The 24192-nt window shown below is 39.6% G+C and overlaps 2 protein-coding genes across 5 annotated transcripts; both read right to left on the bottom strand.

The window, feature by feature from the left end:
* Positions 1–1032: 1032 nt before the first annotated feature.
* robo4 (roundabout, axon guidance receptor, homolog 4 (Drosophila)) lies at positions 1033–15471 on the bottom strand. 2 transcript variants are annotated; one of them, XM_043251074.1, is made up of 19 exons: positions 15046–15471; positions 11226–11552; positions 10081–10238; positions 9772–9892; positions 9553–9691; positions 9251–9378; positions 9043–9158; positions 8711–8942; positions 8002–8123; positions 7414–7585; positions 7142–7327; positions 7016–7058; positions 6547–6659; positions 5982–6302; positions 5792–5899; positions 5571–5709; positions 3953–4207; positions 3546–3877; positions 1033–1964 (listed from the first exon to the last, which is right to left on the bottom strand). In XM_043251074.1, exons 1-19 carry the CDS (start codon positions 15233–15235, stop codon positions 1744–1746), a joined length of 3423 nt encoding a protein of 1140 aa, XP_043107009.1. In that variant the 5' UTR covers positions 15236–15471; the 3' UTR covers positions 1033–1743. The 2 variants fall into 2 exon arrangements, with proteins under 2 accessions (XP_043107009.1, XP_043107010.1); XM_043251075.1 differs by lacking the exon at positions 15046–15471 and adding an exon at positions 12982–13206.
* Positions 15472–20544: 5073 nt separating this feature from the next.
* On the bottom strand, positions 20545–23777 carry tmem218 (transmembrane protein 218). Of its 3 annotated transcripts, XM_043250053.1 has the most exons (4): positions 23664–23777; positions 23245–23378; positions 23052–23154; positions 20546–21051 (listed from the first exon to the last, which is right to left on the bottom strand). In XM_043250053.1, exons 2-4 carry the CDS (start codon positions 23352–23354, stop codon positions 20917–20919), a joined length of 348 nt encoding a protein of 115 aa, XP_043105988.1. In that variant the 5' UTR covers positions 23355–23378; positions 23664–23777; the 3' UTR covers positions 20546–20916. The 3 variants fall into 3 exon arrangements, with proteins under 3 accessions (XP_043105986.1, XP_043105988.1, XP_043105987.1); XM_043250051.1 differs by lacking the exon at positions 23664–23777 and having other exon boundaries at positions 20545–21051; positions 23245–23642; XM_043250052.1 differs by lacking the exons at positions 20546–21051; positions 23664–23777 and adding an exon at positions 21753–22816 and having other exon boundaries at positions 23245–23649.
* Between the last annotated feature and the right edge of the window lie 415 nt (positions 23778–24192).

Raw genomic sequence — 24192 nt, 5'->3', positions numbered from 1 at the left:
TTGCAACTTCAAATTTTTTAGCATTCCTATATCCTCATACCAACTTTTTCTCAGTTTCAGCATTTTATCTCATAATTGTAACTTCATTTGACTTTCTCATATTTGCACTTATTTTGTCTCACAATTGCAATTTTAGATTTCACAGTTTAATATCTATTGCATTTGAAAATTTATTTATTTTTCCAACAACTACAACTTTATTTCTCATATTTGCGACTTTATATCTAACAATTGTGACTTAATTTCCTTCATTTGCAGTATTACATAATTCCAATTATTTCTCACAGCAACTTTATGTCAGATGTATTTCTTGTATTTGCTGATTTTTTTCCTCCACATCCCTCAGCTGTGACTATTTTTACCTTGTGTGCTGAGGTAAAAAAATGCTAAACTTTTTGGAGATGTCATCTCAATCGCTTATCAGCAAGTGTACTACTAAAAACCAAATCATTTTATGAGAGAGAATTATTTCATGCAAAATAATCCTTGCGGACAAATATGGGGTGCTCTTCTGTGACAAATGAATGAAAGAAACCGAGCGAGCAAGAAGCAAAACTTGGTACCGTTTTAGTGTGCTCTTGCATGGCAAACTGGGTCAAAGGATTACCAGCAGGCTATAAAAAGATGCCTTTTTGGCCATAGACAAATTCAAGGCTGTAGATCCGAACAGTGTGTTTGTGTGCACACGCATAAAAGTGTGTAATGGGGGAGGTGTGTTTTTGTGCCAAGCATATGGCCGCAGGGAGAGAGAGAAGGGGACAAGCGATAATCCCTCTGCAGTCATGCCATGGTCACTTGTGTTTTCTGTGAGTGTGTGTGTGTGTGTGTGTGTCCAGCGGGTGTCTAGGGTTGTCTGATTTGGTTCTGCTGGCTTGCGGTGAGGATTAGCGCTCTGGAGGGCCGTGCATGTTCTCTTGACAGACCTCTTGTGCTCCTTTAACCACGAGACAGTTGGACACAAATGCAAACGCAAACAACAAACACAAACATATGTCATAGTTATCCGATGAGTTATAGTCAGATACGCACGGATAAATGTTCACTTATGATATTTTTTATTCACTTTAGAAACAATTAGTAACAAAAGTAATTAAACGGTGGCTTTTTAGTAATGCAGCAATTCCCGAGGAATATTTTTTATAAGATATGTGAAAACAACAACAACAACAACAAAAAAACTGGCTGCTAAAACAGTACGTCAACTCAAACTACGCTCAACGAAAAAACAATAATCAACGATAAAAATGTAAAAAAAATGATCTAAAATTGCTAACATTTAGTTCAATTATATTCCATTTCAAATGCAAAATTAACTAACATTTTTCATTGTAAAATAAAAAAAAATTAAGAAATGTATTTTAATTACAAAATAATAAAAAAGGACTCCTAAAATACAAAAACGTCTTGTATAATATTTCCAGTGTATTTTAGATAACTCTGTCATATAAAAGCATATATGTTTTTATAAAATCGTATGTGGAGGATTATTAAATAAAATTGGTTTATTTACATTTCTTTGAATGCTAATATGAACTTCCTGTACAATAGTCTTTATTATGGTGTGGTCCATATGGAACGTGGCATATAAACTGCACCTACTGTACCTTGCAGCAGTGTGTTCTTCTATTCAATTGACCTCACTACATACCCAAGCCAGTCGAAAAAACTACAAGGAAGAGGGGTCGCCCTGAGGAACGCAGGGAAATGTAGTCCATAATTGACCTCTAGGCTTGTGCAAGTTGATCATCGGTGCGAGGTGGTCTCCAGATGTCCTTTCCAGTGCTCAATGCCTGAGTGTCGGCTAGATGTGGCGGTTCTTCTGGCCTCTCTGGAGGCTTTAAACTGGGCCTCCATCTCCTCCACCCACACGGTGCTCCAGTCCCACACGGGCAGGGGCTCCACCTCTCCAAAACACTCTCGAGGGGGGAACAGAACACTGAGGGGGGATGCAGGCGGGGAGAAATCTGCAGAAAATGCAGGATCACACACACACATCACGAAAGAAATCAAGTGAGATGGATGCATGCGCATGCACATAGGTAGAAAACAAACAAAGAAAAGCCATCTGTTAACACGTATAAAGACGTACAAGTCAATTTCACCATTACAACACTAAATGATAACGCACAATGGCGCTGGACTCATCAGTTGTACTAGTACTAGTCATTTAACCTGATGCATTCACGGAGATTGAAAGATAGACAGGGAGAGAGTGAAAGGGGGAAACAATCAGCAAATGGAGAGAGGAAAGTCCCTGTAGGTTTATCTTTTGAAAGCCGTGATTGATTTGCTGAAACTTCAGAGAGGATGGTGGGGGAGCTCAGACAATTTGCAGACAGGCCCTCAAATCCCATTATTTCTCATTGTACCAAAGTAGCGCTGCTATTTTTCACTGTCTCATTGGGAAGCGTAATGCTGCAGTGCCTTGCGAATCTGATCTGACAATGAAAACTCGCATCCCAAATAATACAGTTCTCCCCTCTAGTTATGCAACGATCCCAAAAAGTACTGGAATAACACTTCAAACATCTGATTGCATTAGATAACAAAATATCAAATCAGATAATGCTAGAGCTTTTCTCAGAATTAACCTCGTTGTTATGCGCCGGTTTTGCTATCGTAAGCGTACTGGTCTCAAGCTGAAGACAGGTGTAGTTTATCAAGTTAACTATAAACACGTTCCATTAAAACCTGACAACCTGAGTGTCTAAAAGCGTGGCCTTCATCTATCATTTAAAACCCAACACACGTCTTTTTGTGAAACGGTTTTCTCGTGTCATCTTTGTATAAGATAAAAGCCACTCGCCTTGTTTCTTTTAAAAAACATTTTTAGTGAGAGTAAAGTGTTGAAATACTTTGGCTGCACTGTATAGACTGTTTATGTCTTACATAATTTCAAAATCATTTCAAAAGAACTTAACTGCAGCAAGTATTTACATAATGCTTTTTTGTTGACTATGCAAATGATGCAGAATAATTTCACAGCCCTGCAGAGCTGAATAACTACTGACTGACAATGACGAACTGAGAAAAGCTGGTAAACATCAAAGTAAAGTGAAACGTGATTGCAGGTTTTGTGAATTTATGCGGTCAGATTTATAAATGACTCACAAGTTTGCCCAGAAGTAATGTGCGGAACATGTTTTAAAAAAGTAAAAAATAAGTAGTAATATTAGAATTCGCTTGATTAAAGTTAATTGAAATGTTAACAGGCACATTATTTTATTTTATTTTATTTTTGTGGATATTGGCAGAGCTCTCAGGGACGGTGAATCTGTGCGGAGCTGCTGATAAAACATTGACTGTGTGAACAGATTGTTCCATCTAGTGGACATTTCTGACAACTACATCTGTACTTGCTGTTAGCCAACTTAAAATGAAAACATTCCTCGTTTTCACTGCGTTTCAGAACGTTTTTGAGGCGTAACAGTAGCAAAAGTTACATTGAAAAGGCACTAGTGTAAACATAGCCTTAGAACTTGTATCATGTGGGTGTTAGAAATTAATAGCAAAGATACAGAGATTACAGAAAATGTATATCTTGCCTGATAAAGTACCGCTCATGGATTCAGCTGTCATAGCCAGGACACGGGCAAAGTTCGCATCGTTTATGAACGAGCAATCAGAGGAGCTGATGATACTGGTTCGGGCGCTTGTCGCATTGCTTTCGGACACCGACCCCCAGCCGTTCCACAACGAACCCTCCCATTCGCTGCAGCAAGATGAGGGCGTGCTCCTCAGTGTGGCTCTCCTGAGGCCGACTGCCTGAGACTCTTGCTCGTCATCCATCTCCCGGTCGGCAGGCCCACAGATGTAACCAAACGTGGGCGTGGGAGAGAACGGACGTGGCATTGAAGGAGAACTTTGGTGGGACGCACTGTTAGGAGACATCACAGTTAGCCTTTGCCTCGATACTCCCTTCTCATAAATGTTCCCCTGGGTGTTCTTTTACCTTTGCCCTTGTGTTTTGGGGCTGATCTCCATGTATTGAGTGTGGCCCTGAGTGCTGAGCGTGGTGTCCTGGTAGTCGTCAGTGGAGAGGCAGAAGGAGGCCGTGGATAGGTGGCTGTAGGTCGGGCTTGGCTGTGCTGGGCTGTGGTGGGTTGGACAGCCTGTAGTAACCGTGGAGGGACCCTGGAGCCCGGAGGCAGCACACACAGACTGCTGAGAGCCGATGTCCACTGTCAATTTGGTGGATCTGGTAGATCTGAGGGGTCAGATATTCAGAAATGTGAGCATATTAACCATTTTTCCTTTGCCCAGTAAATAAATGTATACTAACAAGCAAACTACACTTAATATTTCTATAATAACACAAATGTTGTTTTACGAAGGTGTTTGTGTCACTTCTTTTTTTTTTTTCTCTTATACCATAATACCCCCAGCCTCAGTCTGCACTGCTGGAAAAAGCTTCCCGTCTGTGTCCGATAGCATTTAAAACGCTTCCTCCCACTTACAGATCTTCTAATAAATAGTGTGGGCCATTTCCCCTTCAGACTCCCTGTCCATTAGAGTTGAGCTACAAGCTAAATTGGTTTCCAGTCTTTTAGTCTGAGAGCAGAGAGACAGTAGTAGACTTCTCCTTTCTCACGGTATAATGACAGGGCATTGTCACAGACACCGTCATTACAGACAGGCAAGGGCACAACCCCTCACAGGTCTGTGAAGACACAAATGTTGAGCTCTGTGGCAGTAGTCATTTTACACCACTCGCAATGTTGAATCACTGAAGTTTATCATCATTTAAGATGCCACAGTGGGAAGAAAGACTTCTAGTATGTTCCTGTAAACAGAGATGGAATTGAACTCTGTTAAATGGGAAGCTAAATCTTCAAAGCATTCTGCAGAGTACCGTTGCCCACAGGAAAGAAAAATCACAAATGAGATCACTTTCATACCTTAACTGTTTCTCCGAGATAGTTATGAGATAAAATGGATAGAAAGGAGTTGAATTTATAGCTTCTCAAAAGTTTTTGCTGAGAGAAAGACCCTGGTGATCTCATATCTCCTTTATAGATTCAGATGTCAAATACTGTGTCCTGATTTCCCCAGATACCCGCAAAGTCTTTCCAGACAAAATTATTTAGTTTCCTACATTCATTTTATAGCTTAAACTCTTTTAGCATGTCATTGAGTTTCTCATTTGTGCAATTTTAAATGTTAAAATGTATTTAGCTATTTAGAAAGTAACGCTTATATGGTACTTCACCCAGAAATGACTTTATCAATTATCAATTTATCAAGTTCTGTTATCAATTACTCATTTTCATGTCATTCCAAACCTTTACGACTTCTTAAAAATAGCTTTTATTTGTGTGCTGTAGAAGAATAATTTTTGCGATACTGCAACCTTCATAGGCAAAACATTACCAGAAGAAAGCCATTAAGGTTTGGATAACATGGGCGTAGGTAGATAACCTTTAACTTAATAAGCGCTGAAAAAAAATATTGTTCTTAGTCACTTCAGGGTATCTAATGCATTAACCAATTGAACCTTATTATAAAGTTTTACCAACCTGCTCTACTTGACTATAAATGAGCAATAAATTGTGTGTAGGTGTGATTCTCACTCGTCTTCTGAGCTGAGGCTGTGGTTGTCCTCTATGGGAAGAGGCGGAGGGCTGGGTAACATGTCCACCAGCTGCAGAGAAGCAGAGTAGTGCAGTATGCGTGGAGAACCCAGCGGCTTCACAGGCTCTGATACACCACCTGAGGGAATGTAGACCAGCTTAGAAGAGTTCTAAAATAATGAGAATAGCATTTTAAACACGAAACACTCTGATGTTCAAACCTGCAGGGTGCTGACTGAATCTTTGCTGATGGTTACTCGGTGCACTGCATACTGCGAGTGCTTGTTGACTCGCACTTGTTAAAGGGGCACTTTTTACCGCATGCAGCTCTGGAAGTAGATAACATAAGATAACATGTTAGTGCTGGACGAAATGAATGTGAAAGACTTGCTGAACGATTGGATGTCTCACCACGCTTGTAATGTTTCTCCCACGATTCTTTCAGAACTCCCATGTTGGGCTGGGCAGGGAGGGCACGTTTCCATGGCAACGCCTGCACTTCCCTCACGACGGCAGTTTTGACGACGGGTTCGGTGATCCGTACGGTCTCAGAGTTATGCAGCTGAGATTTGCCATGAGGCATTCTGGGACAGCGACCTGGACTATTAAACGTCTTTAGTCCGTTACCGGTCAGATCCACATAAAAGGTGCCATAGACGCCACAATTGTCTGGTACAATCGGGACGGCTGACCGCAGGGGGTTGGTGTCCTTTTTAGCCGTAATGGGCAGAGCTGTCAGTAGGGAGGTAAAAAAAAACAGACTGTTTTACATAATGTGCCAAGATGTCAACGGTAATTACAGTTGATAAGGACTCTGCAGATTCGTGACTTCAGGGGTGACAGGCGTATTTTGAACTTTCTTATAAGGACGTATCTGTCATCTAGAGAGATGACGAGTTGAAAAAAGAGAAGTAGATGAGGGCTGAAACTCGAGGGGAGGTAATTACTATGTATTTAAACTAAAACTGTGACTTACTGGTCCTCCGAAAACCAGAGTTCTCTTGACTCGGGGTCCAAAGGCCCTGCTTGGGCTCACTGGAGTCTGGCCTCCAGCCTCCCGAGATCCACGGAGAGTCTGGTGCTGCCATTCTAGAACGGAAATTATAAGGATGGTGACTCAGTTTCTCAAGGAAGTCTATGTTATAAGTATTACATAAGAAAAAGAAACATACTTTGGTAAATTATAATTATGAGATTTACAGTTATAGATGAAGCATATTGATAATATGTATTATATTAAGTATATTAAGCCATAATTATGTGATAAAAATAACTGCTAGAAATACAATATAAGAAGACTTTGTCTTATATTTGTCTTATATTTTTGTGTTATATTTTTTATCTCATAATTTAGATTGATCTATTTATCTCAATATTTAGATTTATTCCACACCTTTTCTCACTTGGAATACAATGATGAGCGTCTTTAATCAAAGATTTTTTACCTGTGTTTGATGATAAGATCTTCACTTTCCAGTCTATATAAGCCTATAAATCAAAGAGATAATTATAATTGTACAACTGTGTGTATAGAAGAAATGAAATTAAATCAAGACTTTATTATAGCTTACCTGAGTGTTTCCCTCCCAGGTTGGTGGGTCTGACATGTCTCTTGTACAAAAACACCGCAGCAATCATCAAAACACACCACAGGAGGGTGCCAGCGCTGCCAATGAATACCGGCTCTTTAATCACAGCGAGGAAATGAGACATACTGAGTATGCCTGTCTGATACGGGGTCGCTTCCTGCTTCGACTCTGGTAAAAAGAAAGAAACAGGTAACATATTGAGTAGATTACGCTTTAAAATGATTGTTTTATACCTTAATGTTTTCTTCACTTACCTATGAGCAGTTTATACGGGTCACTTTGGACCCCCACTCCCGCCCCGTTAACGGCAGCCACAGTGACCCAGAACAGCTTTCCAGGCTGTAATGTGCTCATCTCAATGCTGTGTGTACCACTGTCCACTGTCCAGTTAAACGAATTCTGTTCCTCTGACTCCACACACCAAACCTGTCAGAAACAACAGCATGCTGCTACATATACTACATATTTATTTATTTTTTGAATGTGATTTTAGGTCAATGTGATATTGATAATATCACAATAATGCACTGTAATGGTGCAGCAGTCTCTGCTAATGCAAAGAAAAGACATCAGCAGAAAATATGCAAGTCGTAACAGCCAGTCTATCTGAAACGGCTGATTTTAGCAGGGTCATGTCATTTTTCAGAGAGTCTGAGGCTAAGAGATATGAATTATTTAATATTCCAGGCTTCCTTTGATTAAACATGAATTTTAATTTAATGACATTTTTGGAAGTAGAAAACAATCTTTTGTCTCTTACAAGCTTCTCCATATCTACTGGAAAGAGCCTCTCGGGCATGATTATAATTGTTTCACAATGAGTGTCTTTACACTAGCAATACCTGATATCCCTGAATGATTCCATTGTGAGTGTCATGAGGTGGAGGCTTCCAGCTGAGGTGCACGGTGTCATTTCGGTCAGTGGGCATTGTTATGGATACATCCTGAGGTGGTGCGCTGGGGACTGAGAACAAGGCACATGATTACAGATAGCACATGGTTTTAATAGTTCTATAATATATTATAAAGCCTATAATAATACTATGACATTATCTGTAGCAGTGTTATTTTAGTATAATGTATATACTATTATAGGTTTTGTTTATATTTGATTTTGTTTCGTGATTTCTTTTAAATTTTGGTTTTAGTTCCAGTTTTAGTAATTTAATAAATGTGTTGTATATTTTTATTTGATCGTTTTAATATAACTATTTATTTATTAGTTTTAATTATTTAGTTTTTTTTAGTTTATTTTAGTTATTTTTACTTTAGTTAAATTTAAACTAAACCCTAATTGCTAGTTCCACTGGCAATTAATTTAATTTCAATTTCATTTCATTTCATTTCATTCAGTGTTTTTTTTGTTTCAAGTAACACAAATTTTCTTTAAGTAACACAAATGTGTCTTAGTTTTGACTGATGTACTTTGGAGTACCAAGCAAACACCATGGTATATAAATCATTAATGCAATTCATTATGTAATCATTAATAAAGCAGCTTGGTATTACTGTTTTTGTACCACGGTACCATGACATGCTCTAGATTCTTACCTATCTCTGGCACTCGTAAGTGTCTGGTGTTGCTCTCCCTGCCATACAGGCTGCTGCCGTAGGGTCGGACTTTGAACTCATACTTGTAGCCTCTCTTGAGAGGTCCCACATGTGTGTGAAAGCCTGGCTGAGGAACCCTTTGAGCTGTCCAGTCTGAGCTGGCCGGCAGGAGAGAGCGATACAGCACCTCAAAGCCTTCAAGATAATGAGGCTGTGACATAGACGACTGCAACTACAAACAGAAAGACAACAGAAGAGAAAACACGGATTACATGATGCTGCCTAAAAGTGTAAATGCAATCATTTAAAGTTTGGTGCATGAACTGCTTTACCTTCCACATGACTTGAGACATGTTGGAGGCAGTACTCATTACTGTGACGTTCTCCAGGCTGACGCGTAAGGCAGATAGCTCCTTGTGTAGATCTCTCAGTCTGGTGCTTCCTACGTCTGAAACATATATTAGCCGAAAATCACTTATCTTAACAAAATGAATGCCGGGATGACCGTGCTGCTACTTGACTGATTACATGCATTCTTACCTTCTACAAGAAGCTGTGCGCTGGCCACAGACACCCCAAGCTTATTTTCTGCAGTACAGGTGTACCTGCCCATGTCCTGAGCCGTCACATAGTGGATTTGCAGACTGTGGTCAGGGTTGATTAAATATCTGGCAAATATGATTGATATATAAGATTAAAAATGTGAATAGTAAGATTTTTCACAATCCTTAAGCATATGGGGTTTTTAACTGGGTACTGCTTACCTCTGGAGCTTCTTTCAGGTACTGCAGGGGGACTTTATTTCTATATACTAATTCTATATTATTAAAACATGATCTGACCTGCCATTAGGTAGGGGTCCTTTTTCTCGTCTCCACTCTACAGAAGGCATGGGGTCTCCGTCGGCCTCACAGAAAAACTGTGCAGATGCTCCAAGCTGCACTGAAACATCCTCTGGTTTACTCAGTAACACTGGCTTTGCTGAGGAAGAAGGCCAGGTGTATAAGTCTCCATGCTTTAATATGTTTTTTATATCTTTCACAGCAAAAACAGAGTCCCACCTAATACAGACAGCCGAGCCGCTTGGCTCTCTCTCACTCCAACTGTGTTTGAGGCTATACAGCTGTAAACTCCAGAGTCATTCTTCTGGGCTGGTGCAATGATCAGTTTACCATTCAGTTCCTATACATGCAGACACACAGAAATATACTGTCATCCAGGAACACAAAACACTGTTCAGGGTCCTAAGGCACAGATCTATACACTTTCTGTGCCACACCGCCCTCTACAGACATACACAGGGAAGGGTTCTCAAGAAATAAAACTTGGCTGAAAAAACAATGCCAGATTAGAGTACGTTTTGCACTCACAGTGAAATGTTCATTGCTGCTGTTGATCAGGATCCCGTCTTTCCTCCAGGTTACGTTGGGCTCAGGATGTCCAACAGGCGGGCTGCAGTTTATCACAGCCACCTCATCAACCGCCACCTCCACATCACTGGGCTGCACACGGAACTCTTCTCGCAGTGCTGAAAATCACACATGCCGTCAGAATGAGTATAATATATTTACTACTGTTTGCGGTCATTCTTGAGCACCAGTTCAGCATAGCCGATTGATTTGACCCTGAAGACTTGAGTAACGACTACTGAAATTTCAGGTTTGCCACGAAAGGAATAAAATACACTTTAAAGTATGTTAAAAAAGAAAACCGTTATTTTGAATTAAAATAAAACTATTTCACAGGTGCACTGTTTCAACTATAAATAATTGCTGCCTTCATGAGCATACGCCTTCAAATTCATTCAATAAAACCATTCCAAACCCTATTTTGAAGGTAGCTTAATTGCTAATGGTCAGTCGCTGAACAATAATTGAATGTAAATGCTAACAATCAGTTGCTACATTTTAGAGAACAAATGTCATTTTTTTTTCTCATTAATGCCCTTTTGCTTTAGTAATCAAGGCCTATTGTCACTCTCTGGACGTAGCTTGTTCTGTCTCAAATTATCTAGCAGTGAATTAATGTAAACAAAACGCAAATTCATTGTGTGCCACAATTGATTTAATGTCTCAATCTCGTCCTGCTCCAATCCAGTGGAATGCAGAGTAAACGAGCCAGCTGAGGAATCTGTTTGGGCTACAAACACAGCATGCTGTCAGAGCTCAATTAGTGCTCTATTTGTTTCAGGCAGGAAGACAAACTTTGACATCTGATCTCTAGTAATCACTTCAACCATCTTAATAAGCTTCCTCACCCTCTTGTTCCTTTAGTAGGTCTTGATGGGTCACTCATTCTTGTCAAGGTCTGTCGTCCTCAAATAGGTTTTTTTTAGTTTTATGTGGGAACTGACCATTAAGGTTGTTTTATTAACTTATTGACTTTCATTGTTGAAAATATGTTCTTCTATGCTAAGGTTCTGAATAACATTAGGGTAAATATTAACAGAATTTTAGTTTTCAGGTGAACTATTCCTTTAATATTAGAAAGCATCACACTTTGTCAAGATTCAAACCTGCTATATGAAGAGAGGCATTTCTGCTCATCGCGACCCCAGCGCTGTTGCGGGCCACACAGGCGTACACCGCTTCATGGGACTGACTCTTTCGGCCAGGGATGACACTGAAGAAGAACAAACTTCCTTCTGGTAAAACGATAGGCTGTGATTGCGCATCCATCTTGTCCGTGTCAAGAGGCTGGCCATTTCTGAGCCACTGGATGGTGGGCTCAGGGTTGCCTTCTGCCCTGCAGGACAGTGTGGCTGGACTGCCCACCCGGACCACCACATCAGAGGGATGGTGGACGATACGGGGCAGGCTGCTATCTAAAACAGGCCTGGAACCTGGAGAGCCGAAAAGGGAGAATCAAACAACAGCAATTTCTACTAAACAAATACATTTTAAAATTCCAATCCGGAGAGGTCATTGAATTCCTTTGTTTTGGGATGGCAAGATGACCCCGCGATGAGTAAAGGAAACGCATTTCCTGTACGGAAAGGAAACAGAGTCAGAGCAGGAGGCTGTTTTTCCCACTATGAGAGGAACAAAGGCCCAGCACTCACCAAGTCATAGACCAACAGGACATCCGTCACCTGTGCACCAAGTGCAGGAATGGCCCTCTGCTATTATTGGCCCACTTACAATGTCCTACAATGTCTCTTTGTACTCTCACGCCAAAACATGCCAATCACATGAGCATGAGAGGGTGTCCTTGAAACAAAAAAAGCATTTGGTTTGGTCTTACAACAACCCCTTGTTGTCTGTCCGATTTAGGGGGCCCTTTAATTAATAATAAACATAAATATTGTTGTTAAACATAAACTGAAAAATCTTTTCCCCATGCATGTAAAAATGGCATTCAGCATGAAGTGCACAATAGACAAGCTGAGGACTACATTCTTGGCAAAAACGTGTTCTACTATTAAAAGTTTCTATTGTCTCTGATGGGGCAGTTTCCTGAGTGAGAGGAAATCAAGAGTCTCACAGTCCTGCTATGTCATTTTCACTAGAGGAATTTGGGGGAAATACTGGAAGTTTGCAAAAAAGCAACGCTAAACTTTCCACAGTATATTGTGACATTCTACAAGGGGTTTTGAGAGGCTTGTTGTTTTAACGAAAATAAACACGTTTTGTGCATAAAGATGGATTCTGTATTAGATTATAAACGGGCCTATGCCAGCCTACAAGAGCTTCTGAAAACAGCTGGAAATCACGCATGTAAATAAAACTTTAAAATGTGTTGCTTACATGTATGTAACAAAAGTAGGAATTATAGACTGAAATGTTAACTAGAAGATGGGGATTAAAGGTAAAGTAACATTTCATGTAGACTGCTCTGCGTAATTAACATTTTTCATCCATTTATTTTTAAGAGAACATTAGCTTGTCTAGTTATGAAAATAAATATTTGTGGTTTGTGTGACCATTTAGATCACAAATTGAATATGCACTTTTATTATCATCATTGTAATAATAAGAATATCGAAATAATTAAATCAAATTCCTCAATTAGTTATTGTTTCAAAACCAGTAACATAAAAGTAATCCTTTCTAGATATTACAGTACATTAACAAAAAAAATACACATCCATGTCTGTCGCAAAAAAAAAGTAAGCAGCTAAAAACATCGTTTATCTTTAGAAAAATCATTTGATGGATTGAAATAACTTTTTTGTTAAATACATTTTCTGAATTAAAGGATTTCTTCACTTCTTTCTTGGCGACGATTACACGCTGGAACAAAACAGTTAATTAGGCTTTACTTGTGCTTACCTTCAGTATCACATATAATCCCCAAAACCCAAAAGATCTTGATAAAGTGTCTCGTCATTTTACGTGTGACGTCGAACTTCATCTACGACGATAAACAAACGCATCTCTTTTCTGTCAGACCACCGGCGTTACAAATCCGCGACGAAAATGAATAGTTTCACGGGTTATATAACGGAATGGCATTTTCAGTCGAGATCTACAGGTCTCCCAGTCACGTCTCTGTCGTTTCAGTCCTGAGTGTTGAACAGAGCGCCATCCGGATCCAGACCCGCCCCGGTGACTGATGACAGCGAGCCAGCGCTAACTGAGGTAAACTGTGACTTAAAGTTTCCTCAAGTCGTGATTTTGCCCTATGTTTATGTTTTGGTTTGAATTCAAGACGACATGGTTTAAACAATGGGGCATACTTTTGGACCAAATTGAGTTTGTTACACTTACACATACTGAGGGGAGATACTTTTTTTCTTGTTGTATAGCCTACTGAATGCACTTTTATTTAACTTCTAGACAACTTCCGGCTCATGGTGGTGGTGGGCTTGTATAATTATTATTTTTTTTTTTAGTTGAATTAGTAATTTAATGTGTGAGCTAAAGACCTCTATCGAACGTTTGTGATGATAGCATACAGAAACAGGAAAGCATTAGACCTCACAGCCAAGAAAAACTTCCTTTCTCGGCCACATAAATTGTTTAATGTGCGACTGCACACTGATTCTAAGCATACGACCCATTAAATAATCAGAATGACATATTCCCACATAAATCATATAAGTTAAATCACAAACGTGTGCTGTAGATTTGTGCGTTTCTTTAATAATACGACCAAAAGGCAGGCAAAATGAAATAAAATAAGAGAAAATAAAAAAGTGAAAGTAAAGCCCAGCTGCTACTGTAGAGCTGAAACAACACTGAGGAGCAACACTTGCTAATTCCAGTTGCTATTAAGTCTGTGTAAATACGGTCGCTGAGGGGCTGAGACGGAGTGAGGAGAAAACAGAAAGTGAAAAGAAAAGGACAGGAGAGAAAAGCAGAGGCGTCGGCAGTTCATTTTCTCGAAAGGCACATATAAATAAAGTGCTGTTTAGAGAACTGTCCATTGTGTGGCCTAAAAGAGCAGGCCACACTGATGGACACGTATATTGATCCAGAGAGCAGTGCCTTGATGGCCTGTGGATCACCAGCTTTCAGCGACTAACAAAAGATGTTGAGGGACTATAGGGCTGCATACCACAACACAGAATTAAAGCTGCACTGCAAAAGAACTCCAGGCTGATTTAGCACCCAGAGTAACTTCTCAGCACGTTTTACCAATAAATAAGTCTCTCTGAATTCCTTAACAATGTCTGGGTTTGAGCATCACATTATTTTTATGCCAAAAGTGCATAAAGTAGTGAAAAAATCAACAAGTGGTCAAGAATTGTATTGTGTTAGAAACAAAACTTCATAGAAATGAAATATAGATATAGAAATATAGAAATGTATATTTCATGTTATAAAAAATATAGATGAATCCAGTTGGGAAGATTTTTTTTTTAATAAATAAAACTGATTAATAAATAATTAAAAACTATACCAAGAATAGCAAAAGAATAGGAAATGGGTTTAACAGCAACTTTTTTCCCGGTTAATCATTTCCCTACAGTTTCTAAAAGCCAGCCACTAAAATGTCAGATACTTAAACTTCACCAACAAGTTTTTTGAACAGCAAAACTTCAAATAGTCATGCAAACAGACTGCGCTGTGTTACCGTCACACTGACTTAATAAATTCTTGTAAATGAAATCCACAAGTGAAAATCATGAAGTGAAAAAGGCTGTATCAAGTTATCACTGTCTTTCTGATTTCATGCTTTGGACCCCATGCTGATACGCCTTAAATCGAAGCCATTAGGTTAATAAAAAAATCTGAATAAAATCATCATTCAGTGCTGGATAACAATGACCAAAATTTGCTCCAAGTTTCTAGAGTGCTTATTTTTCACCAAAGCTTTAACTAAAATGCAAATTTTTTTATTATTCATTTTTTTAGCAGTGCTGTATTCCCCCAAAAATCCGTAAGTTTTACCTTTCCTGCGATGGGCCCGGTCCCTGTGTGTTGCCCGCTGGTGTGCCATGCGATGGCGAAGGTGCCCTCTCCCCTCCGACCTCTCTGATCTCTGCGTCACCTGCTCCTCAGGTGGACACGCGCACTGGCGCGCCGCCTCGCTCCAGGTACATAGCCATGCCACCCACAGCATCCATGCTGACACCTGCATCTTCAGCTTAAAGCTCCTCTCCTCTGGCTCTGCACCCTCCACTACACCATCCCAAATGCGGTTCAGACCGATCCACCCTTCTCCCCACAGTCCTTGTGGTGCTAAATTATCGGGAGATTGTTATAAAGAATGTTTTTTCTTTATATTCCACAAATGCTTTGTATTTACTTTCCCTCCCTCTTTTATTTAGCGCTCCCTCCGCTCTCTCCCTCCTCTTTCTCGCCTCGCTTTTCTCTTTTGGGAAAGAAGTTGGCGGAAACAATGATTGAAAAACAAGTTTCAGGCCCCATGCTGGGAGCGCGGGAGAGGAGGAGAGGGACGGGGACTGTCTCCTCCAACAACATCTGTGTCATTCGTTCTGCACGTCCCAAAGACGGAAAACAAGGCCCGGGAGCGAACGGGGAGGGGACGGAAGGGGATCTCCCATACCGAAAGGGATCAGTTCCATTAATCAAGTGTCTGCTAGTCGACTGATCAAATCCTTCAGAATGACAAAATCTCTCGCTCTTTAAAACATCAAACGGCTGAAAACGCATTGCCTGACTGCTATTGGCCCGTACCACAAAAGAAGAAGTAGACACCCTTCATTTCTGCATCAAGCTACTCTCTCAAAAGCATGAGAGAGGGAGTGTTTTCAAACAAAACTGACCCTCTCCAATGGCTTTGGCTGCTTGTCGGCCATGAAAAGGACGGCTTTTGTCTGGGGGGGGGGTTCGCACTTTCTCAACACAATTTCTGTTTTACGCAGAGAGGAGAGGTGAGCGGACCGAATCACTTACGCAACTGGAACGTTCTCATTTGTCGAAGTGAAGACGTTTCGCTCGAAGTGGAGATCATTTCGATTTTCACACTTAAACATTTCAATTATCAGACAACAGAAACCTAGTTGAATTTGCAAAAGAGGATGAGGAAAGACACGGGCCTTTTCTGTTCCTTTATTCTTTTTTGGTTCACATACGCTCACAGATTTTCACCGTTCACGAAGCAAAAAGCAAAAAGGAAGAAATTTGTACCTTTCTGCGTGCACAGTATGTGTCCCACTCATCACAGAGGTTGAATCAAATGGGACAGGGAAAGCAATTTGTCTCATGCAGTTTGGTCTTGTGTTCCACTCACTAGTCCTGCTGCTTCAGCACAGAAGAACAGAAGAAACATGCTGAGTTAACAGACCTGACCTGATCAGGGTTTAATTCCACAAAACTCTCAATTCATTTAAAACTGTAAGCCACAAGCAGAGATGTGGGCGATTAGAAATATTTCCTCTGATGTACAACAGCATTGTTTTTACACAAATACCAGGGTGAAGTCGTTTCTGTAAATTCTGTATCTTCAATCTCTCAAAAAGGTACCAAAAACGGTTCAGACGACTCATGCTCTCTCTTTAAGATATTCTGATAGGTTTGTAGAGAAGAATTTTGAGTCATAAACTTCTCTCCCAGCAAGCTGTTAACTGGTGCAACCACCGTTCACAAAGCTCTGTGAACTCATTTTAAATCTGCTTCAAAAGAAAGATTAATCCACTAATTGCTAACTATTACTAATCTCGTGAATATGCCACAGAGAGTTATTAGTGAATAATACACTTTAATTTTTAATCTGTTCCTCTGACAAAGCTGTCATATGACATCAGAAGACTTGGAATACAGAACAAGTTTGTTTTATGCTACTTTTTATCATTTTTTTGTCATGTTGGAGATTGACAATCCCATTCACTTTCATTATGTTGCAGAGAATTCACAAAAAAGTGTCTAAAAATAAACATATACTTAATTGTGTGCTTTCCCCATTGATATACCTGCATAATTGTCATTGAGTTGTTACAAAGAAATTGTATTTTATATAGAAATTCTTTACTATTTTTTTTTTTTACTATGTAGTATCTTAGATTTGACTGACCACCCATATTGCAAGCCATGACCTTGCATTTCAAACACTAGTCACTTGTTCATTCAGTGCTCTTTTCACTGTACCCCCTGCCAGGTAGCAGGTCACGTCGAGCGACCCTTGTGAGGACCCAAAAATGGCCACGCTTCAGCCCTCTGTGGGGTGTCAGGGTGGACCTGCAAAGGGCTATTCCAGCTCAGACTGACCCTTAAACTGTGACTTAATCTGCAGCTCAGGAGGATGGAGAACACACTAATCTTCCGCAAGAGAGAGACAGAGAGAAAAAAGTAGGTATAGAAAAAATCGAAACTCTTATGCCATGATAAAGAAAGATAGGATAGTGGATATGTAGAGAATGATAATCCTTAAATCAAAGCAAAACAGAGGCTTATATCTTGGTCTGTGTGTTTCTTTGGTGGAAAGAAAACAAAAATGCATGTAATTAAAAAAAAAACCCTGTTCTATTGTTTGATGAATGAGAATGCAGTGTTTCCAAAACACACACACCCCCACAAAAAAAAAAATTGCATTGTCAGGTAAAAGTAAAATGACAGCTAAAATGTCATTATTATGTCATTATATAAGTTAATACATTTTTAAATTGATTTTAAAATGAAAACATTATAAATATACTAATATTAAACATAATCATGTGATCATTATTCAACTGAAAAATGTCTTTTATTTTTCAGCCCCCTTGCAGTTGAATTTGCACATCCACAAAACACATGCCTAATATTTAGTTTACTGTAAAACCACTTCATTTAGTTTGACTTCCAGTTTAGCAGTCACATTTGACCCTTACCTGACCTCACACCTATAAACGGCCTCAGACATTTCGCATCCGACGACGACCAACAGGAGTTCAGTTGATGCTTGCACCATTCTTTTTGGGAATTCTTCACATATTCTAAAATGCAACGATTGATATGAGTAACACTTATCCAACAACGATTAGATAAAAAATTCTCAGGGATGGAGACGGGGGTGCGAGGGGTGAAGGGTGGGCATGCAGAGCTCAGAGCGGGAGAATAGAAGGCCAGGGGTGTGAGGGCAAAAGTTCTGCATGAGTGGATCACAAAGCAGGATCTAGTGTTCACGCCGTTCCCCTCCTTATCCCTCCCCCTCTCCCGCAAGCCTCGGCAGCACCCACACCCATATCCTGGGTCGCGCTTACACCTCTCCGGCTCTGCATCCCCCTTTTGCTTTCTTTCTCTCTCTCTCTCTCTCTCGTTCTTTCTCTCTTTGTATGTCCAGCTGGCTGCCCTACAAAGCCTCCAGCTCAGACTCCCAATGAGCCCTGCTCCCTCTGACGCTTTGTTCTGCTGTTTTTCCCACTCCCTGGAGAGAGAGTCACTACCAGCACGGACAAGAAGGGATAAGGGAAAATGACAGAGAGAAGGACAGGAAGAAATGGAAAGGAAACAAAAATAAGTCAAAAGTCTTTGCAGTCATGGATTACAGGGCAGTACATTAGCAAATTGCATTTCTCAGCCACTTTCAGCCTCTACGCAGACAACTTTGAGCTTCCTTATTTCTGTCGTCCTTACTTTATACGAAAACTAAAACATTGACGATAACGTATTTACGTGACCTCTATCCGATTTTCTATTGGAAACCTTCCATAAACATACTGGTTTAGAAGAGCTCCTAAAAAAATGGTGAATGGTTGTTTTTCTAAAAAAAATCAATTTTTCAAGGTCACCGTCTTTTGTATGTTATTATATGGTACACATAGACACCGCTCAATGTGTCTGTGATCCTTTGGGTTGATTACACAACCCATTTCATGTACCAGTCCATCCGTCCGGTACCCTGTTTCTCAAGCTCTGGTAGATCTTCGCCGATCAGCAAGCAGAAAGGCCTTAGTGTTGCGATGTGGGCCGGAACTAATAGGATTGGATTTGATTCATTAGATTCTCTTTCATCGTACTGGTTGGAATTTCACTGCACGTCCCGTCGGACTCCCCACTTTTAAATAAGGATCGCATGAAGACCTGAGGGGTGAGAGCTAGCGCAACTGAGACACGGCCTCGCCTCGCTTCTTGCTCACATTCCCACAATCACTCTGTGTAAGAACCTCCGGATATATGAGTATTTGGGATGAGTTCCCCGGATATTCCAAGTTTTTCTGCATGACTAAAACTAAGTAGGCTGCTTTGTAATGGACAAACATATAGATTCTACTCTGGAATATTAATGTCACGTTCTATTTGTCACACACATTTGATTGGCTTATTACTTTTTAGCTGGTGTAACCAGAGTTAACATGTATTATATCCAGTTTGGAGCTTGTTATTTATTGTATTCACGTTGTAAGGATCACAGCACACATGTACAACATGCCTGAGAAAATAATAAGCAATAATGACCTCCATCTTCCCCTGTGAAGTTTGCCACCAAGAGAGATTTATGAAAATGAAAGTAAATGTCTGAGGCAACAAAGGACCCACACAGAGCATTCGCCTTGTTAAGAACAAAATAATCAAGTTGCGCAGCTTGAAGCTTTGTTGGACCGCCCAACTTTGCTCCCTGTGTCTTTGTGGTATTGTGCGGAGAGTGAGACAGTGTCTTAAAGAATGCTTCCATAAGGCCAAAATTAGCATGTCAATATGGGACCAAGAAAATGAAATTTGTCTGGTTTTAGCTGTGAATGAGTGAAATTTGAGTTTGCAGATAACCAATTAATGGACTGAGGTATTAGAATGTGATTTCATGCAGCACGGGCACTGAAAATATGCAGTGATTATGACCGAAGTTCCTTCTGCTGTGTAAAATTAATGGTTTGGTGAAGCAATTAGATAGACTAGGTCTTTTATATTTAAACCATCACCCCATTGATACATTTAAATGTTATTAAATAATATTTAATTGTAAATTAAAGACCAATTTTTGATTGTTAAAGAATTCCAGTTCACTCTTAACCAACAAAATTAGTAAAAAGTAGTATTTTCATTCTCTTTTGAAAACCTTTTATAAGGAGTGAAATACGTGAATTCTATTGTAAAAGCACAGGACACAGTACGAGAAGAGGAAAATCATAAGACAGCACTCTATATTAAGTTTGCGTATTATGTTCTTAGAATTAAAAAGAGGAAGTTTGAAAAGAGAGGTTTTATGCCATAGAAGAACAATTTTAAAAGAACCTTTCATTGAACATTTCTTAACCATTCTTTCTTACTTTACAATAATGTTCTCTTAATATTTGGCATTATTAAATGGGATTTTCCTTTTTTTTCCATCAACAGGGCAAAAATGTGCATCTAGTCACTTCGAAAAGCACGCAATTTGAGATGCCAGGTTACAGGTGAGTTACAAGTCAAAATTGAGAAAAAACTGTGTTTATTTAAAACATAATATCTCCAATATAAGCAGTAGTTAAAAAAGGAATTGTTGACCAGGTCACTGTGCAAACTATCCCACTGTCCTAAGCAAACACCACAAATTAAAGAAACAAGCATACTAAAAATGTTTGACATAAAAACAAGATTTTATTACTCCAAAAATATATTCATTACCCAAAAAAGGCTTAATTTTCCAATTAAATACATAACATAGAAAACTTTAGCCCACCACACCCATCTGAAAACATTAGCACTGCACATGCTTCATTCAGAGCCCTCTGTGCTGCGCTCTCAGAGAGATGTGGATGTCTCTGATTTGGACAGGAAGACAAAAGCCCTGGAACCTTCTGCTGTCCTCTCATCTCAAGCGGGGCTCGTTGATCGACGCCGCTGCCAGGTTGGCCGCCCCGCTTTGGGATATCTGTAGAAGTTTGGCACATGAAGCCTCGTGGTCTAGTGTGTTCTCAGGGGCTTGGCATACACGGGCTCCAGGAAATGTAAGGGCAGCAACATGAACAGGGCTGCCAAGAACACCGCACTCACCAAGGACAGGAGCACGTAGCGGCCGATGAAGAACATATCCACTATCTGAAAAACATCACAGGCTTACGGCGTGAATTATTTTCACATATTATACAGTTACTGGAAAGTAATTAAAGCCATGAGGGCTTTGATGTTTCCATTAATATTTTTAATTAACGTGAAATCCATTCAGGATGTTATGTTTTTCTCCACTAGAGGTCAGCGGGGTTCTTTTGAGAACTTCAAGAAACGCAAACCTCACTAGACCAGCTAGACTAGAAGTGTTTGCGAGTGTAAGTATATACACGTGTGTGTCTATATATACATACGTACATATGTAGAACTTTTATTTTTACTTTTTAAACATTTCTTTTTTCTTTTTAAACATTTATAGTATTATAAAAGACTTCGAAACTTTTCAGACGGATCATGTAACCCTGTAGACCGGAGCAATGACTTTGCCATCAAAGGAATTAGTGTCATATTTAAATATATTAAAATACAGCAAAACAGTTTAATGAATAATAATATTTACAATATTACTGTCTTATTGCATTTTAATTAAAATAAAGGCTCTCACACACACACAACAAATATAAAAGATTTAAATAAATTAAACTATTTTTTTATCTAGTTAAACTAGATATTTTACTAGTTATATATATATATATATATATATATATATATATATATATATATATATATATATATATATATATATATATATATATATATATATATATATAAAGGACTTACTTTACCTTTATTTTATCATACATTAGAAAAACACACTTCTTTCTTGCTATTATTTCTTACTCTGCTGTCTGTTTTTCCTCCACGAATTAAAGCTGAACAGGGTGATAGTGTTGAATACTAACAGCACCCTACGTCCCTGCAGACCTCAGCTAGAGTATGAGGCCTAAACCATGGGAGAGGCCACAACCTACGTTAAACTACAGACAGAGAGATGTCTTTGTGTGTGTCTGTGCATGTGTATGTGTATGTGGGAGGGGGCTCTGTCTCAGGCGAATGCAGTGTTCTCTCGTTTAACGCATCTCACTTTCTAATTTGCCAATTAGCCGGCTAGCGAAGCACAGAGCAGAGGCCATGTTTTATTAATGTGGCATCGAATGTGCAGCAGTGAGCTCCTGTTTGGGGCCGGCCTAATTGGCACTGTGATATTATTCCTTTGTACAACAGCGAGGGGTTACCCATTTCTCATACAATACACTGTCACCTATCAAGAAAAAAAAAACCTGTTATCTAGTCATACTCGCTGCAAGCAAATCAGCAATGGGTGTAACGTGGATTTAGCGCTATGCACAAATGAGAGTCTATTGCACAATGTACGGTAATACATGCATGCTTATAGTAATGAGAGACTTGCATGCTGTTTTGTTTTTGCAGTTTAGCTTTTTATGTCGTTCCACTATCAGATCCCAGGTTCATTTCTAAATTGATTAAAGCTAACTTTCTTGCACTAACCTACACGGTAGGTCATGACTTCTAAAAGGTGTTTTTGCATGTCTTCCTAACACCTAATGCTGGTTGTAAATCTGAAAACATCTATTGAAAGATCTTAAAAGTACAAGACTATGGAACTCGTGATATCTCGAGTGCATGTATTAAACCAAACGTAACTGTGGGTAATCTAATAGATTTAGGTCGAAGACAGGGGACATTTGATTCAGTCAACATGTTTCTGTTGTGTTATTGAAGGTAAATGGTTTGGGTTTTGTTTGTGCAGACAAGAGGATGAGTTGGCAGCTCACAGCGCTGGTTTTGGCAAAGACAGACTTTGGGAAAAAGCTGTTGTGTTTGTGCTCGTCTGCTGTGGAGGGGAGATAAACCAGCACATGTCTTTGTCAAATATAACTCACACACAGAGCTGTACAGTGCACCTAACTCTCTGTTCAAGCATGAATATCAGAATTGTATAAAACAAACAATTACTCATCGAGTCGTTTGTACGTTAGCTGTCCATATGTTGTTGCAAATTCGGCAAGGATGGGACAATTCCTTTATATTTTAAATAAAGTACATTATGACAATATTACAGCACTCACCTGAACCGCTTTCTCGGGGGAGGGAACTTCAGGGGAGCGCGGGAAAAACACCAAAACGAGTGTGACGGTGAGCGCCAGAAGAAATAAAGGGACGATTCCTAACCTGGTGAGGTGATAACATCATGATTATTCGTTATACAACGGAGCTACTACATGCAGAGCGTGTGTCGAAAACCTGAAAGTGTGCTCTTACTTTGTCGGGCCGGTTGCGCGCGACAGAACGATGGTGAGCGCGAGAGTCACTATCCAGATTAAAGCGATGATAAACACACCTGTCCCAACGCCTAACACCACATCGGCCATCCTCGCCTCTCGCAATGTCTGTAACTGGACGAGAGAAGTATGTCTCGTGCTTTTAATGCGCGCGTAAGATGGATGCATGCACTTAATCCTCTGTAACGTGTATAAAGCTGACGTTAAGAACGCAAACCATGTGGCGCGTCTATCATCATCTGGCTGCTATTCCGCGACATTCACTCATTGTTTAAATCAGTTCAACTAGTAGGAAGTAAACGATGGAAAGCGTGCAGTAAATCAAAAACGAATGCTTAAGCCAGAAAACTAATCCCTTGTAGACCTTTAACGGCTACTCTGAACAGTTTGTGTATTTACCTCATAAAACAACCGAATGCTGAAACCAACTGCGTAGTTATAAAGAATGCGGATTTGCGACAAGATACACGCTGCAGAAAGTATAAAATATTTCCATGGAAACACCGTTGCTTGTTTACTTCCTGTGTCGCGGATAGACCAATCGGATTACAGCATCTATCGAACAGTATGCTGGGAGTTGTAGTTTATGTGAATATTGAGCATATGCGCCGCGTATAAATGATTGTATTTGTAAACTCATTGATAATTAAATATTGTATCAAATCACATAGGGCTTTCAACCAATCAATCAGTCTCTTTCTATGTTTGTGTGCGATGTGCAAATGCAGGCCTAAATCCATTATTATTACTAACTTCATATGACTATATTTGTCATTTGTCATGTATTTCGGTTATATTTTATTAGCCCACAGTACAATTACAACATAAAAGACATATAACCTGTTGATTAGTTTTAGTATCGTACTGTGAGCCTCTACACCGGAAAATAACAAGTCGTTTTGGATTTATATTGGGGCTCATTTAAAAA

Source organism: Puntigrus tetrazona, chromosome 10, assembly GCF_018831695.1.
Source record: "Puntigrus tetrazona isolate hp1 chromosome 10, ASM1883169v1, whole genome shotgun sequence".
Classification (NCBI taxonomy): domain Eukaryota; kingdom Metazoa; phylum Chordata; class Actinopteri; order Cypriniformes; family Cyprinidae; genus Puntigrus; species Puntigrus tetrazona.
The sequence above is the reverse complement of the archived record's forward strand: the minus strand, read 5'-3'. Positions and strand labels throughout refer to the sequence as shown.